The sequence below is a fragment of the Eleutherodactylus coqui genome, chromosome 10 (assembly GCF_035609145.1).
Source record: "Eleutherodactylus coqui strain aEleCoq1 chromosome 10, aEleCoq1.hap1, whole genome shotgun sequence".
NCBI lineage: Eukaryota > Metazoa > Chordata > Amphibia > Anura > Eleutherodactylidae > Eleutherodactylus > Eleutherodactylus coqui.
The window spans coordinates 66,963,805-66,981,555 of NC_089846.1; the positions used below are offsets into that span (position 1 = coordinate 66,963,805).

Below are 17,751 nucleotides of genomic sequence, written 5' to 3' on the forward strand. Positions count from 1 at the left end.
GAAACATAGAATATGTTCTTTTTTTTGTGCAAAATACGCAAATGTGAATGAACCCATTGAAATCAATGGGTTCTATTCTCTGCACAAATACGCCCATGTGAAGCCGGCCTTTCTGTGAGTTGTTACAAAACTGACATCACTTGGGGCCTTCTTTTTTTGAATGCAAGAAAAACTGATAATATACAGATGCAACCAGATGTAAAAAAAAAACGCATTCACACCCAAAACACGCATGCAGTAAAAACTGCGTTTTTCACAGACCGTAATTGCATATGTCTGTGTGAACGAGGCCGAACTACATTGTGTGGATTTGGTGACATGGTGTAATTCATGCCATGCCTTTGCTGTAGTTGGATGGCAAATATAAAAAACAATGACATCACTGTTGCTCTGTACACGTCATCAAAACAGGTGAATGACGTCCAAAAAAGTTCAGTGCAGCCCCCTTGTGTCGAGTCCTACTACTGATGTTTACACTCTGACCTGTGTCTCCACAGATAAGCCTCTCGCGCTGCAGGAAGTGGTCACCGGAGAACAGAAGTGAGACTCTTGCTGACGTTTATTTTTAAACCTCACGAACTATATTTTTTAAAGCCAACGAGAATGCGGAGGAATACATTTTTGTACTTGGAAAGTAAAGATCGTGCAGCGCAGTGATACGTCAAGCTGAATGTGTTGCAAGGAACCGGGCAACGCCCACTCTTCTCTGATTGGAGGGTTATCGACTGACGTTTCAACAGAAGGAGGGAATCCCAGGGGGAAAGGTGGCTGCAATGGGACAAAACTATTCGGATCGCGCAGACAAGGCTGCTGAAGGATTCTCCTCTGCCGGAGAGTGGAAGAAACGCCTGAGAGTCCGGAGGAGGCGGAGAAGACAAGACAAAAGCCCTGCCGAGGATCTTAACTGCTGGCAAAAGGCGAGAAAAGGCAGAAGGCAGCCTCCTCCAAGAAGCACCAAGACTACACAGCAGCCTGAGTCACAAAGTAAAGCGAGACAGGAAAGAGGAGCCAGTGATCGCAGCTCTGAAGCTGCTGGCATACAGCCCCCCCATGCTAGTCCTAGAGGCTTGCCAATAAATGTAGGTCCTGTGCCTAGTTCCACAGCAGCACAGAGGGTTCCAGCCGATCCAAGAAGCAGGCAAGATTCCGGATCATCGGACTTAGCCCCTGTCCTTCCAGGAGGTGAGGAGAGCCCATTGTCTGCTCACCACGGTGCAGCACCAAGTCCACCGCCTGTCCCGGCCCCTGAGATGCGACTGGATGGGCAGGGAGGGCGGCTCAGAAGGGATATGTCCAAGGGGGATGCCGCCAAGCCTGGTCTGACCACTGGAAAGGAAAGAGTTTGGTCAGAAGAAGAGAAGAACATCTTGGGATCACCTAACGAGAGTTTCCGGAAGTTATTGGGGGGCACAGAAGACAACACAGAGGGGGCCGGGCGGAGGGGCAAGGCGATCGCTAGGAAGGGGGACACGTTAGAGACTTTGGACCATGTGGGTGATAACTGGAGAAGTGAGGACAGACTTTCCCAACCAATGAACCATCACCTGACGGTTGGACTTTGTGCTGGAGAACAAACTTCTCCGAGATCCACGTGTGAAGCCGAGCGGTGCAGAGACGGTCCCGAACCTCTATGTGTGGGGAGTTTATCAAACGTCACCATCTCTGTAGCCCCACAGTATGGGACTGGTCAGAAAATGGGATTGAGCAGCCGCCCCCGTTGTTCTGCCCAGGATCTGTGGACTATTGATTCTGGAATTGGTGGCCTTAAATTAACCGTTACTCCACCAGAGACGGATGTTGTCCCCAAAAGTGGTGACCACCCCAGAGAGTCACTGTTGAGCCGAAGGGGACCCCCTTTCCTGTTGAACTCTGATACCCACAGCTATGCCATACCCCGACTTATTGTCACCCAAGATGTGAGCCCCAAGCGCTGTGTCCCCTCTTCCTTGTCCCCCCAGTTCAATGACACCGGCTTCTGCCTGGATGTTCCCCTCTCTGGCGAGGTAGAGTCGCCATGTTCGGACAGCGGCTGTGGTGGGTCCCCGGTGCCTTCCCTCTTTCTACGCAAGTTGTCCAGTTCCTCTGGGCTCTCGTCTGCCTCATCCTTTGAGGAATCGGAAGATGACTTCATCGGCAGCGATTTGGAGCCCGCCGGCGGGTTAATGGTCTGCAGCTCCGACGAGCATGGAGCATCGGTAAGTGTAGGACCACGAGACTTGGGCCTCATGTGATACGAGCGTATTTACGTTCCGTATTACAAGCCTATTTTTTACATGTATAATTTGGAGACCGGAAACCCCATTGATTTGCATCGGGGGATTCAGACGTGTGTTTTTTTTTCACGCACAAAAAAACGCACGTCCTATTTTAGTCTGTATAATGGACCGTAATGGCCCATTAAAGTCAATGGGATCACATAAATACACATGATGCGTGCAGATTCGCTGCATATTTACACATCAAATCAATGCTCGCGTGAAAAACGTAATAAATACACAAATATTTTTTGCAATAAGCAGGGAATACGCAGTCTCGATCTAGAAGATCACTGTGTATTTCACGGACCAAAACTGATTCCGCTCGTGTGAATGAGCCCTTACTTGTGATCCTTGGTCTGGTAGCCCCAATCCTCCATAACCTATCGGGACATGCTGGGAGCTGCAGTTTCCCCACACTGGAGGGCCACAGGTTGCCGACTGCTGCTGTTTCTACGATAGGAATAGTCTTCCCTCGACACATTCATGATGTCTCCATGATGACCGCCGGGCATTCTTAGAAGTTTGCTTACAAAATGTTTTACGTAACTTTCGATAATCAGGTAGAAACATGGCGTCCTAGTCTAATCACATCGCCTGTAGACGGAATACGGTCCCTGATTTTCAGTTCTTGAACACAATTGCTTAAAGGGGAATTGCTTCTTTGCGTACACACTCCCGTTTCCGAGTTGGTAGAAGATGGTGTCGGTAGGGGGGGGGGGGGGGGGGGTCTTCTGCGTGACTTCCATGTTTGATGACTTTGATTAACTGAGGGCAACACATCCCCACTCTTTGTTTTAGAAGTCTTTGGGGGTTCTCGGACCACCGCTGATACCCCATTAGCCTGCTATTTAATCAGCTTTTTGCTGGCCTAGACTTCCGCCACATGGTCTCCATGACAGTCATCTGTGCAGTTGGTCCTTTGATCTGCCGGTTCTGGCTCATCCACGATGGTCACCACAATCGTCTACCTAAACCACACGTTGCACTTGTAGTGTTAGGTCGGGCTCATATGAAGGGGTCGGATTCTGCTTGCGGATATCCATAGCGAAAGATTTTTGAGTGATCGCGGAAAGTAATTGCGACTGGTCAGCCTATCGTCCACTCAGAGGAAAGCTCTCAAGCAAAGAATGACCCCAGTTACTACCTGCACATCTGAGCGAACCCGCGAAAGTCCATTCCCTTTAATTTCTGCGTGAACAGCGATCACGGAATCTGCAATTCAAATTTGGATGTGTCAGACCAGCCTTAGACTACAGGCGCACTGCATTTACACTCTGATCATGTGATCAGCAAAGCCAATAAGAGAGCAGTTTGAATTAGGTAGTTAAAGGGATTGATCAGACATGGTCCGCTTGGGATTCCCGCTGATTAACTGCAACTCCAGCCTGCTGTCGGTGCAGCTGAGCCGGACGGCCGCATTGGGGTCTGAGACGGAAGTGTAATAGAAAGCGTTGCTCCCATTGAAATCTGTTGTAGCAATGCCTTCTATTACAATTCCGCCTTCAATACCAAGGTGGATGTTCGGCTCAGCTTCACTGACTGCAAGCCAGAGGATCAGCTTATCATTAGGTACCCTGAGCGGACCCCTGCTGATCAACTATTGCTGACCCATCCTCAGGCTAGATCGTCAATGGTAAATTTCCCAGAAGATCTCTTGAAGGGCGTGTTCACACCTCGCTGACTTGCTGCAGATTAAGGTGCAGATGTGTATCAGATTTCTCCCATTCAGTTGAATTTAATTTAAAGGATGAAATCTTTTCAATAAAATCCATGACAAAATGTGCAGAAAATAACCCCCTAAGAAAATAGTGGCGGCCATTTTGGAGAACTGGTGGATCGGAGGGGCAAGGGCACAGAAAATCAATGGAAGGGTAATGTAACCCCCTATCGTTGGGAGGCAAAGGAGGGCGTCCTTATGGCTCTATTCACAACTGTCAGACTGTTTGGAGCAACCAGCATAGATCGGGACAAAATAGTGCAGCATGCTACGCTGCTTAGGTAGAATTCTTGGCGTTATGCAAACCGGATGAACCCCGTAATCAATTGGGTCTGTTGTGCGCCATTTCTGTCCGTCCCCAATTGGCATTCTGTATTGTAGTCACATCTGCAGAGCCACCAGTCTGAAAGGTCTCGATGTCGCCGGCCTCGTATACGGCGGCGTTCTCTTCTGCACGTGTCGAGGTCATGTGACGCTGGGCAGAGCGCAGTTGTGTGATAAGAATAGAAATCCATGGCTCGGTTATATTGTCTTCTCCACTTGTTTACGAGCGCCTATAAATATCTGCAGGAAACGTACCCATCCCTTACCTTGGACGCTATTTTCAGACTTGCTTGGAATAACCTGTTCTTAAAACATCGGGTGAGGATGTGTGAATCACTTAATCCCTTTCGGTGGCGCCCTGATCCTCTAGCACACCGGGATAATTCCACCCAAAGATACAGAACAGTAGGAGGCACTCAAAGGAATTCTCCACCTTTTGTGCTTATTTAAATAGCCCATTGATGGCGATGACATTTACACATGCGTTAAAGACTGCGCGTTAATTCGCATTGCAACAGCAAACAAAAGAAATCTCCTCCTCTTAGAAGTTGCCTCTAATGAGTTTTACAATGTATCTGTGTAGGTAGGTAAATAAATTCGGGTCCCCCGCCAACGAAAAAGTAGAGGAGTTGATAACTGGCGCTGTTGACCCTAACAGCGCATGGTGAACTTACACTGTAGTACGGAGCAGAACTCTGCTTACTACCACATGACCTCCTATGATAAAACCTTAAAGGGGTCGTGTAAAGCAGGGGTTCCCAACTCCAGTCCTCAGGGACCACCAACAGGTCATGTTTTCAGGATCTCCTATAGTAAGAACACCTGTGGCAATGCCTGAGGCACCAACAATAATTACATCACCTGTGCAACACTGAGGAAATCCTGAAAACATGACCTGTTGGGGGTTCCTGAGGACTGGAGTTGGGGAACACTGCTGTAAAGAATAGAAAGTTATCACCTATCCACAGGATCGGAGTTAACTATCTGATCCCTGATAGGCGGGACCCCCACCGATCACAAGAACGATGGTGCTGTAGCTTTCCATGTGGCTGGAGCTGCAGCTGAACATGCAGACTACCATGCCGTTCATTTCCATGAGACCGCCGGAGATGGGCATGTTCAAGTGCTTCGTTATCTCTGGCAGTCTCATGGAAATGGAGCGATAGAGTGCATGTTCAACCACTGGGAACCATAGATCTTATAAGGGTCCGACCACTGGAATCCGCACTAATCAGGTAGTGACCCCCTATCCTGTGGCTAGGGGATGACTTATTTTCGTGGGACAACCCCTTTAAGGTGGCCATGTGCATTCCATAGAAGTAGATTGATGGTTGAACAACTGTTGGGCGATAGTTTCACAGACACGGCTATATATACATTAGTCCGTCTTTGCCAGATATAGTCGTTTAAACTGACTGTGCATGTTCAATGACACCGAGTGATGGATGCATGATCTTACTGGGGATGTTCATACATGGAAGGATCCATTGTGGAAGAAGGCTCTATCGGCTGAAAATACAGGGTAGGCCGGCACCGCACTCTTATGAGAGCTGTGTAAAGGAGCCCATAGCAACCAATCACAGCGCAGCTTTAATTTATTATACTGCTGAGGTAAAATGAAAGCTGCGCTGTGATTGGTTGCAACGGCCAGCAAGGAAAGGTATTGTTTTTGACCATTTTCATAAGAGTGCGGTGTCGGACTACTCTTATGTGGCCACCTTCTATCATCCTTGCCGAGTTCTTTCTAAATAATCAATTGTGTAAAACAATTCAAAATAAATATTCCCTGATGACTGATTATTACGGATGAATTTGTTGAATTTTTTTTCCCATCAACTTTTATACTTCTGTGTATGGTATGGGCACACTCCATCTGAAGCTTCAGTCTTCACGGACATGATCATCTTATGTCTGTAGATTGGAAGATCTTCACTACTGTCCTCCTTTCCGAGTAGTGTGATGTACCCGGTGTTGATCTATTTTCCAGTGGGCACTAGTTCCGTTTAATATGCATTCGGCACTGGCCATGTCTCTGTGTCGGGGAAGATCTGCCGTAGAATCTCGCCATTTCACTTCTAACCTACGTCTGGGGAAGTTTGAGCAGTAAGCTCTGCAGCGGGTCCATTACTCAGTCTCCACTGCCTACACGTGAGCTGCTTCTTCTTGTCACTTTCTCCTGTTTCCTGTCAGCTCGTGCGCTCGTTTTATTTTTTCCGCTTGTTATTTCGTCGTCTTGTTTTGTTTCTGTGCTGTTATTTCCAAGTGGCCCCATTGTGTAATTTCTGGGAATTGGCTCCTCTGATCTTCGTGAGCTGCCCTCCCTAATTTATTTTTTTTAAGACAGAACCCATACTAAGGTGGACGCCGTAGGTTTGGCACCCATCACTTAAGAACTTTATAGGAATGTTCTAGTACACTTAAAAGCATTGTCCTAACAAAACAAGGGTACATGGATGCCATTGAGGTGTATCTCCCATTCAAGACCCCCACCTCCCCACCCTGACTCAGGATGGAGGGCCACTAATAAATAACAGATCGCACCAGGATGTCCATGTAATACTGCTTTTGTCTAGCTGCCACGACTTCGCTGGAAAAATGATCTGTTGTTGTTTTTATTTTTTGCGATGAGACAACTTTTAAAAAAAATATTTACATTCGCTAATACCGCTGATTACATCATATTACATAATGGCATGTGACTATTGAGTCACGCAGTGCAGCTGCTGAGTTGTGTGAGGTTGCAGTACCATACTCAACCTGTGGAAGAGCATGGACCTGTTTTTTTTTTTCATTCTGAAACCATGCTTTTAAATGACTTCTGCAGTTCTTTTACGTGGGCCAATAAATTGCCCAGAATCGTTTGGGCATTAAATGCCATGTAAAAGGAGGCTTATACTTTCATGAAGATGTCCGGATTGTTGACTTGCGTGTCGTATATCCCAGTATGTTGGCGGTGACATGTCCGGTTCAATCCTGCATGGACTTGCTGTTTCCTAATCTGGTTGACCACAATGTTGTACGGTGCCGCTGCTCTTCGGTACTTTGTTTTGTCTTTATGTTAGAAGAATGCGTCTGCTCCATGAATAATCATCTCTCTTGCTGATTTGTGCGGGAAGGGGAGGGGGGGGGGGCGACGTTACAGTTGTTTTGTCTGGATGTGTGTTGCCCTTGGATCTACGAGGATGGAACACATGGCATTGGTAGAGATAGACCTTTGTCCTCCACATTTCTGAATCTGGTTTTAGATTGATGAAGTTCAGGATTTAGAGAGGAAAAAAGTCTGATTGGTGGGGGGTCTGACTGCTGGGATGCCCACCAATAACGGCGGTCCTGTGGCCGAGCACACACATGTGCTCTCTATGGGACTGCTGGAGAGAAGCGGAGTACAGCATTCAGCGATCTCTGGAAGTCCCATAAAGATGGAGCGCCAGTTTGCATGGTTCACCGCTGCTCCAGTTATACGATGAGACATGGGATCCCTGTTCTTGTGATTGGTGGTGATCCCTGTGGTTGGACCGCTGCCAATTGCACGTAGGATAGGGGATAAGTTTAAATTTTGGGATAGCCCCTTTAAGTCCTGCAGTTGTTCTCCTCTGTGAGTGGAGATTGGGATCCCCACTGATCATGAGAATGGCGGTCCCAAAGGTTCCTGCATGAACTGAGTAATGGTCACAGATGTGCACTACTGCTCCATTCATGCAGGGACTTTTTAGGACTATCATTATCAGTGGGGGTCTCTGTGGTCAGACCCTACCGATCAGATGGTTATTCCCTTTCCTATGGATAGAGGATGGGTTTTGTGAACAACCCATTTAAGGATCCCACATAGGCTGTCCTGGTGTGTTAATCTGGACGGTTTCGGTCTCTTCTCTGGTCAATGTTTTTGGCAGGAATTCCTAAGTTCTGTGTCAGAAATTCTTGTGTCATTGAACAAACTACAGCGGGGTGTGAACTCTCCCCACCTTCAGGGCAGGCCACTGATGCAGCTAGCAGTCTCATCACCAGGTCTAACAAACAAAAACGTGTGTGTTAACGCTTTGTTATCCAGTGGAGCCGGTTAATCCAAGGCAGCAGCAGATCGCAATGTTAGATTTGTCCTGAGGAAGGGTCTTGTACAGCCAAGAAGTGCATCAATCCTAGAACTCTAACCTCAAGATTCTCCAGTCTTAGTTTGGACAAATGGTGGCAAGCAATTGCACCCAATTTTTTTTTTCATTTATTTTTTCTTCTAATTTAGCCTTTTTGCTACAAATCTCTTTTTTTTGGGGGGGGGGGGGGGGGGGGGGGATTTTGCAGCTCCAATAAAACAGCTTTCATACTGAGTTTTTATTTTGCATTTTTTTTAGGATTTATCAGTTTTCAAACGAACACCCCCTTCCATACCCATATATTTTGTGAAGGCAGACATCTCGTACTTTGCAAAAATGCCGCTCAGCACTTCATATCCACAGACACCTTCATGCAATTTTGTATCAAAGCATTGTATTTCAGAAAAAAATGCTTATGTTTATATTAGTGGTTACGTGTGACCGAAGCAGAAATTTGGTTGCACAATGACTCCTAAAAATAAAAGTTCAGCATATATAGAGTTTATATCTAGTACTCAGGCAGATCTCAGTGTGCACATATCCTTATAAAACCTCAAGAAGGAGAAAGGCCAAGAATCGTGTTTTAAGATGGGAATTTTTTTTTAAAGTAGCAACTTATGAAATGTAGGTATTACAAACTTTGAAAAGTAAGTGCACCCCAAACCTCTTGTATTTCCTGAAAGCAGACAACCTGCTTATTGTCTTGATGGGCTGCTGATAGCTATGTCCACCTTCATGTAACTTTGTGCCAAACAAATAATGTGAAGAAAAATAAATGCATTAACCTCTGTGTCTAAAACTCATTTGATTAATCAACTTTAACTTGCTATGTGTCAGAGTTCTATTACTGATAGAGGATTGGTTTTGGCCCGTTTTTTAAAAGGAATATTCTTTTATTTAAAACAGGGCCACAATCAAAGATCTTTCCGCAATGTGGCCAAAGATAAAGGCTATAGAAATAAAGTTGGGAGTGGGAGCTTCAGCGAGAGCTACAGGTTCAACTCCCAGTTCAAGCGACTATATCTCAGGTGGTATTGCAGGTAGAGCTTTGCTTTTGGTCTTTTTTTTTTTCCTTTTAAAGTCATAATTCTTAGCTTTTAAAAAGGTTTACAACTTATGTCCTTGGCAGGAAAAGGGTCTAATAAAGATTGGATAGATGCAGGTCCCACCTATGTGCTATAGCTGCATAGCAATGCATGTGTGTGAAATTTCCTTTGTAAGGGGGAGCTAATGGGCTTTGCAACTTGATGTGTGACTACCGCTTAAACCACTGATTAAAATGGGGGTCTCTCAGTAAGCGGTGCTGTTTAGTAATTTTCTTAAGCCCCTGCGTTTCAAACCATTATAGGGGCCAATCTACAATCATTACAGAATTTATTATTAAAATAATACACATTATAATTTTTAATAACCGCTTCTTTAAGTTTTTGTGGTGCCTTGGCTGCTTAGTGAAGTGGTGCGATCATGCAGGGTGAATATAGGGGTGGCACCACTCTAAACTAGGGCGTCCCCATAGTTGATAAAAGCTCAGCGAGGAGACAGACGTGTGTGCAATGACGCAGGAGCTTTTCGGCTGGGCAGAAGGGAGAAGAAAAGCCTCAAGTCACTTACGATACTCAGCACCGGTGAAAATTAATATGGAGGAAGACTATCGGTGCTCGCTGTTACTCAAGTCACCTATTAATAAAGTTCAGTTTGAGCAAGAGATGATGTGTTGTGCAGAAGGCAATGTGCCAACCTGCAGGATGCCAGGACAGGCCTGTGACCAGGACTACTTCAAGCATTTCCCGGTGGTGCTCAGGAGAGAAGAGCTGGCCAGCCCTGTGGTCTCCGCGGTAAGTGTAGAAAAGTTCCTGCAAGAGGACCCCCTGCCATAGGAGTCCTTTCAAATTGGCGTAGTTGGCAGGATGGGTGCCGATAAAGGGCAAATGCTACTCTTTACCAAAATTCACTGCCATGGTAGTTACAGAATCTGTCAAGCAAGTGTGCAACTGGATGCGGCACCAGATGATACGGCAGGAGGTCCACCATTCTCCGCTTCTAGGACTTCTGTGAGATTTCAGCTCTGAAGTCTTCAGAGCTGTCACTGCAGCTTTTGGGCTTTGTAAATACTCTACATGCTTTATTTGTGGTGCTCCCAAGTTACAGCTGATATGCAATACTTCTTGATGTATAGTATTTTCCTGAGATTACTGAATGATCTGTGTTTTCGAAGCATTGACTAACATTTGCGTTCCTAAAGAGCCGCAGATTGTTGACCACTGTCATCTGTGACTTTGGTACTAAGTTAATGGGGTATACAAGATTCAACATCTCCGATTTCTGTCACCCGAATACCTGAACGGAGAGCTGCAGTCTGCTTCCCCATAGAAGGCGTCCAGCATCCTCTTGTATAATCCGCCTTTGTCCCGAGATGCCTCTGAGAGCAGCGCTGCAGATGGTAAGCTGCCTTATGTAAAGCAGTATATGTCCCCCTGTGAGGAGGTAATCTGTTCCTTGTATCTGCGGCCTGCGCGGGATGCACCGCTGACTTACTAGGTGAGAAGTTATGTCTTTATACTTGGCAGCTGTGAGATGTTCCTTGGTAGTCGTCCCCCGCAGGATATAAAAGGCCTCCTTATGTCGCCTGAATAATACAAACGCTCATTCCCGATTATTACTCGGTGTGAGCAGGGCAGTGATCCGCAGACTGATTTCCTTTTTTTTTTTTTGTGCATCTGCAAAAATCGCAGACGGCAGGTCTTCCCGTGTAAATGGCGTGTGCTAATGATGATAAAAGTGTATGGAGAGCAAACAATCGTGTAAGGGGCCTTTTTAGATGAGACAATTTATCATTTGAACTAGTGGTTGTAGCCCTCGTTCGCTCATGTATTCTGTTTATACAGGCAGGTGCGTTCAAACGAGAAATCGTTCAGTCGTTCGCATTTGCTGTGTTAATGATTAGGCAGGACGGAACAAGTGTGCTTTAAATCGGACGATTAGTGACGAGCCAACGATTTTTATGCCTGCAGAAAATGAGCAAAAAGTGAACAATTATCGTTTGTCGTGAAGACCCTTTAAATAAGCAACAGTGCACTTTAATAAATCGTCGGTTGGAACTGGTCATATAAGGGTGTATTTACACCGGTGCCTTTTTTTTTTTTTTAACTCTTACCTCCTACGCGACTTCTGGCCGATTGTGGGATGGACAGAACTCGCATGGGAAAAGACCCCGTTCATTTGATGGGTTAATTCCTACGAGCAATTTTACACTCGGCCCGATAGATTGTTTACGAATTGCCCATCTTTTTCTATGGAAACGTGGAAAAACGCATTGCACTCGCACGCCGTGGAATTTGCATTCAAATACAAGCAATTAGCTATTGAAACCACGTGCATTGTTGTAAAAAAAGAGGGCATGAAAGTGGATGTAAATTTGATGCAAATTGTGTGTTTTTATTGCAAATCTGTATCCCAAACACAGGAAAATGGTAATGAAACTGCAGGTGAAGCGGTTAGTTTTTCACTGCCCTGCACGGCGCTCGCCCATGTAAGTGCCATCTATAAAAGGCCTTTTAGTTACAGAGACAATGGAAGGCGCTTACGCAGGTGGCGAATGATCAGAGGTAACTGGCCGAGCCTTCTATCAGCAGTTGACAAAGGACAAAAAAGATGTGACATCAGAGATCCCGTTCTTGGCAGGCAGGAGTCGGCCGTCCGGATGGTTTGCATACAGTTTTGAAATGATGGCGAAAATAATTACAATTTGCATTTTCAAACACTTTAATGTTGTGCTTATCTCCAGCTCTACATAAAATGTCATGAAGAATGTGCGTTTGTCCCCCCCCCCCCCCCCTATACTCAGCTATGTCCATATATTCTGCCATCTAGAGAGCGATGTACGAGCCTCGTCTATGTAGGGCACTATATAAGTGCAAGTCTAAGAACACCTTTTTAGAATTTTTTTTTTCCTGTCCCCCGTAACAGTCTATGGGTTTTTCTACCCCCCCAGCTATCCCACTGTATATATGTGCATGTGCTCTGAATTTAGAGGGCGAAAAACCTGACAGACCCCTCTGGCGAAAGGCTTTTCTTCTCAAGAACAAGGGGTCAGCAGTTGTTATCAGCTGCTTCAATCCTTATCTTACCCCAACATCTGCCATTGCCGGAAAGTTGTGAGGTCCCTGAATTAGATGTTTACTGGACGTTTTGGGGATCATCTAATCTATCTGGCGACCTTAAGCTGCCAGAACTCAGCGCTGCGGCCCCGGGGAGATTCCTGTGAGTGATGTCCCAGGAAATCAGTTGATGGCTGCAGCATCACCACCCACTTTCATGGCATCTTGAGCGCCTTGATGCCAGGTGCTCAAGAACTTGACGCTGCAGCCTCTCATTGGCTCTGTCACAACAAACCCTGGGATCGCAGCGGGCTGATCAGCTGAATCCCAGGATCCGCACAGGGGCAAGTATCCCTCTGTCTTTTTTTTTTTTTTTTAACGCTAATTGGTCCTATTGCAAAGCAACCAGGCAACCCCTTTAATTAATGACCTAGCCATAGGATAGATTATCAATAGTTGATTACTTGGGTGAGCACCGCAGTCCTTTCAATCTGTAGCAGGAACAGCACCATACATTGTACAGTGGCTGTGCCTGGTATTGCAGCTGGCTCCCATTTACTTGAATGGGACTGGGCTTCTCTTGGGTCATATGACCAATCAAACAGAGGTCACATGCCTTAGAAGAGGCTGCAGTAGGCACTTAAGCTCCATGGCCAATGCAAGCAACTGATTGCGGGGTCCCGAGCAGCGGACCCTGCAGATAAACTATTGATGACCTATCTTCTAGCGGCCAAACGAGGAAAGTAACCCCGGCCATGACGGATGCGGACAGTGCATGACGGACCTCCTCAGTTATAATGGGGGGTGCGGGTTCCTGTTCTATTCTGCTGAATTTCCCCAGACAGTTAGACGTGTTGCACAGATGTAACTGGGGCGGTAGCGGTCATGGCGACTTTCTAAACAGCCGTGACACTTAACGTGAATAGAGGCTGAACTGTAAGCCACTTTGTGGAAACATGCAAATCTTTAACTCCACGTATGCCTCCTCTGCTTCGATTGCCTCTGGCGTTGCCCAATTGTCTTTCCCCATGGGCCTGAGTCACTTGTGGGGGAGAAAATTCTGAAGCTGTGATTTTGCAAAATGCATCTGATACGATGCGCAGCTTTTGGGTTGAGTCCGCACCCATGCGTTCATTGTGAAAATCCCCAACAAAGTTGCTTCAGGCCAAAAAATCAGCAGCGTGTCTTCAATTCTACGCAACTTTTCCCGCTATGTGTGAATGGGTTTTTTAAAGTGCCATCCACATGTATTGTACTGTAAGTTGCCGTAGATTTTCAGTGCAGAAGCCACACAAAAATCCACTGTGAGATGGGCCAGCTCACACGGGCAGAAGGGCGTTCCGGCTGCGCAAATACTCAGCATAGTTATGCCACCAAAATTCGCTTACACCTGGGTATTTTGTCCGCTGCTGTGTTTTTGTGTGTGCAAATCAGTTGCGCATTTGTGCACATAAAAAAGAAAATTGCCTTGATTTTGTGCATAAATGCGCAGTAATTACACAGGTTTCCTGCATATTTTGCACAGACGCATACCAATTGACATTGGTGGGCTTCCATGGCGCATAATGCGCAACAAGATGGGACATGCTGCATATTTTTGCACACTCATGTGAACACCAATTGACATCAAAGGGTTCTATTCACTGCATGTTGTGCGTGCGAATATCTCTCTTCTAATACGTGACACAAATACACTTGTGTGAACAAGTGTCTGTATATATACACACGTGAATGTGACGTAGGTCACAAATAACTGACCGTTTCACCTACGATCCTACGTCGTGGACAATGTACTTTTGAGAAAAAAAACACATAATTTGCGTCAGATTTATATGCATTAAAAAAATCGCCAGCGCAACCTGCGTAGTCACTGCGAATTTGCACATCTGAACAAAGGGCCCTGCTTTATTTTGTTTTATTTTTTTGCATGTTTAAATACGCTATTTATTTATATTTTGTATTTTATATATATTTTGGTCATGTAAATGCGCTGCGTATTGCGCTACTGAAATACGCTTGTACCTGTGTGAGCCCATAAGACCTAAAGAGACAGTAAAATATTCTATCCTTTCCATGTAAAGATTTTATCTGCTTCCTTTTATGCAAATGTCGGGAAGGAGACAGACAAGGAGGCCCATCAGGAGACGGATGTAGCGCTTCACCCTTCGGATGTAAGGACATGAGGTCACTGCGTTGACCCTCTGCACTCTCCAACCCCTGATCTGTATTTCCCAGCGCTTGCAGGTCCACAGGTCATTTACCTGAATTGGCAGCTCTGCAGGAGGTCAGGGGTTAACCAGTTACACGCAATTTTTTTTTTTTTTCTGTCATGGAAAAATTCTCCTGGGGGTTGCAGTTACTGAGCAACTCTCCAACGTCAGCACCAACCCCTCCCCTCTGCCAGCGATGATTGTGTTTTCAGAGAGCACGCTGTAGCGGAGAGCCCTGTAGAAGCGGGGTATATCCTGGTAATGCAGATTCTCTACACCTTCTTGACTACTTCCTAGGACACGTCTTATAATAGTGAGTCGTATCTTATACCTGTAGTCTGCAACCTGCCGGTCTCCAGCTGTCGTGGAACCATAACCCCTAGCATGTTCTGGATGATGCCGGCTGGGAGTTGTAGACGCGCAACAGCTGGAGGACCATCGGTTGCCGGATCTCACTACGTCACGAATGGTGCCAATCGGTTGGTTGCTGGTGGGTGTTTTTTTTACTTGGAAGCCGTGTTTGTGAGCTGATGGGCTTTGTACTTCTTTGTGGCGTGTGGTCTTTGTTTGCCTATGATGTGCTATGGACTATGAACCTGCCAACAGGGATGGACGGTGCTACGGTTGGAAATAGAGCAGTGAATTATGTACCATTGTGCCCGTCACCAGGTTAAGTTGTTCCCGGATGCCGTGTACGAGCGTGACTAGCACAGTTGCACTTGTCGAAAGTTCTGTCTGCTAATAGAGAAGCGTGAACGGCAAGCATTGATCAGCATTCGGTTTTTTTTTTATGGAAGTTTGACAGTTCTGGTTCACAAAAAGTTTCGGATACAGTTTTTCTGTTGACTGCAATGCTTAAAGGTTGTTAAAATCAGACTTTTTGATTTTATAGGTGGCATTGGGTCCTTTTTAATGGAATCATAATTCCTTTTCATGACTTATAACCATTCAGAGCTCAAATGTAGTGGAGAATTTGACAAGTTTCCATACTCTTGAGTATCTCTGGTGGCATTGATCGTCATCCATAGACTGAGTGTATCATCATTTTACCAAAATGTGATTGTTCTCAGCAAGAGAAACGACGTAATCTTGTAGATATGATACCTTTTAATGGCTAACAAAAATACATGATGTAATAATAGCGAGCTTTCGTACCAACGCAGGGTACTTCTTCCGGCTTAAATGGATTGGATCTGAAGAGGCATGCATACGCTATTATTACATCATGTATTTTTCTTAGCCATTAAAAGGTATCATATCTACAAGATTACGTCGTTTCTCTTGCTGAGAACAATCACATTTTGCTCTACTGGCTAACACGGTACCAGATCTTTGTTTTCATCATTTTACCAAGCGTGTACGTAAACAGTCATCCATTTAGTCATTATCAAGCTTTAATATATGTGATTAGCATTACTCATAGATATTTACCATCCCTAATTTTAACCAGCATCCCCTTTTAAAACCAGAAACTCAAGTTTTTACGGCAAGTCATTAATGCCACCTCTCCGGTGACTGTAATGGGAAGCACCATCTGAATGACATGAGCTCCTGGGTGTGTGAATTTTCATTACGCACTTATCAAGCTCATTATTAAAAATCCGGTGTACACCGTCTGTTACTGATTCAGAGAACAGATTGCCAAAGAGCACAGGAGAGGACTTAGGGCTGTTGGCGATCTGCGTTTTGTTGTTCCCTGACGGTACATTGTATTGGAAAATGCTCCATCTCTGTGGTCCAAGGAAACTGGCTCGTTCATAATTGGAGATCAAACTATGAAAATGGTGAGTTTATTAACTATATTCTATGTTTCTTCAGCTTTTGATGCTTGGCACTGTTCCACCATCAACCACTACAAGTGATCAATGCTGATGGAACAGTGCTGTCTACATATATCTGAAGGACTGTCACAGTGCAGAGAGATCAGCTCTATTCTCATTTGCACAAGGAAAGACTAGAAGCAATGGGATGAAACTGAAAGGGAGGAGACACCGATTAGATATTAGACAGTGAGAGTGATCAATGAGTGGAACAGGTTGCCATTGGAGGTAGGGAGTTCTCCTTTAATGGAAATCTTCAAACAGAGGCTGGACAAATATCTGTCTGGGATGAATTAATGATCCTGCATTGAGCAGGGGGTTGGACCGATGACCCTGGAGGCCCCTTCCAACTCTACCATTCTATGGAGCCATCTATCGACCTCCATGATCACCTGTAGCTGAGTTATAGCAACATTAATGGGCTTCTCCACATTCGATATCGACAGCAAGATGATCAATTACATGATTCTCCCAGTAATCTTCTGTAATATGTGAGGAAACCTGGCAATAAGTGTTCAGTTTATCTATAGCACCCCCGGAGGGGATATTAGGCTTTACACAGTGGCCAGTCAAATCAGTGGGTTGACTTTGTAATACAGGACAGGTCCTACAGAGCAAGAGACTACTTGTTACCACTCACAGCTTATATGAAAATGGATTTTCAAAACTAGACAGCCCCTTTTCAAAATTTCTTGTACTTTTAGAACTAGAAGAATCTGAAATTGTACCTGAAAACATTAAAGTGCAGATGGACACAAATTTTTGACATTACTTGGTTTTGACAAGGATGCTCAATAAGACCAAGTCTAGTTCACTTGTGAGATGGCCATAGACACCTACTTGTACGAGACCCATTGAAGCATAGCATGCAGAGTACCACAATTTCCTCGATCTGTAGTAAAACCTCAGGACCCTGGGGACCTTGCGGAGATTTCGAACCTCTTGGGTATTGTATGACTGGTGCATGTATACTGTACATATTGCACGCTCTTGTTTCGCAATACGCAGTCTTTCCTCTTAGGCCCGAGGGTCTTACATGATGATGTTGCAGCTCTGCCTCTGGCCATGTTGTTTTGTAGAGGTGTACAGTGATCCTACATACATCATCTTACATAGACTTCTCTGATCATCTTGCTAACCTCTAACCACAAGCAGGCCGCAGTGGAAACAATCTGTCATAATATGTAAGCGAAGTTCAGCAGGAAGGAGGAGCTGAATTGCTCGTCTCTGCAGGTTA

The 17,751-nt window shown here is 45.4% G+C and overlaps 1 protein-coding gene across 1 annotated transcript in view; it reads left to right on the forward strand.

Annotated features, from left to right (window-relative positions):
• The first annotated feature begins 698 nt into the window (after window positions 1-698).
• The window catches only part of LOC136580570 (inositol-trisphosphate 3-kinase B-like), a 37,408-nt gene continuing 20,355 nt past the window's right edge, over window positions 699-17,751 (forward strand). Inside the window, exon 1 of the mRNA XM_066581221.1 lies at window positions 699-2,195. Coding sequence (XP_066437318.1) covers window positions 774-2,195 — 1,422 coding nt within the window. The 5' untranslated portion in view covers window positions 699-773. The remainder of the gene's footprint in view (window positions 2,196-17,751) is intronic.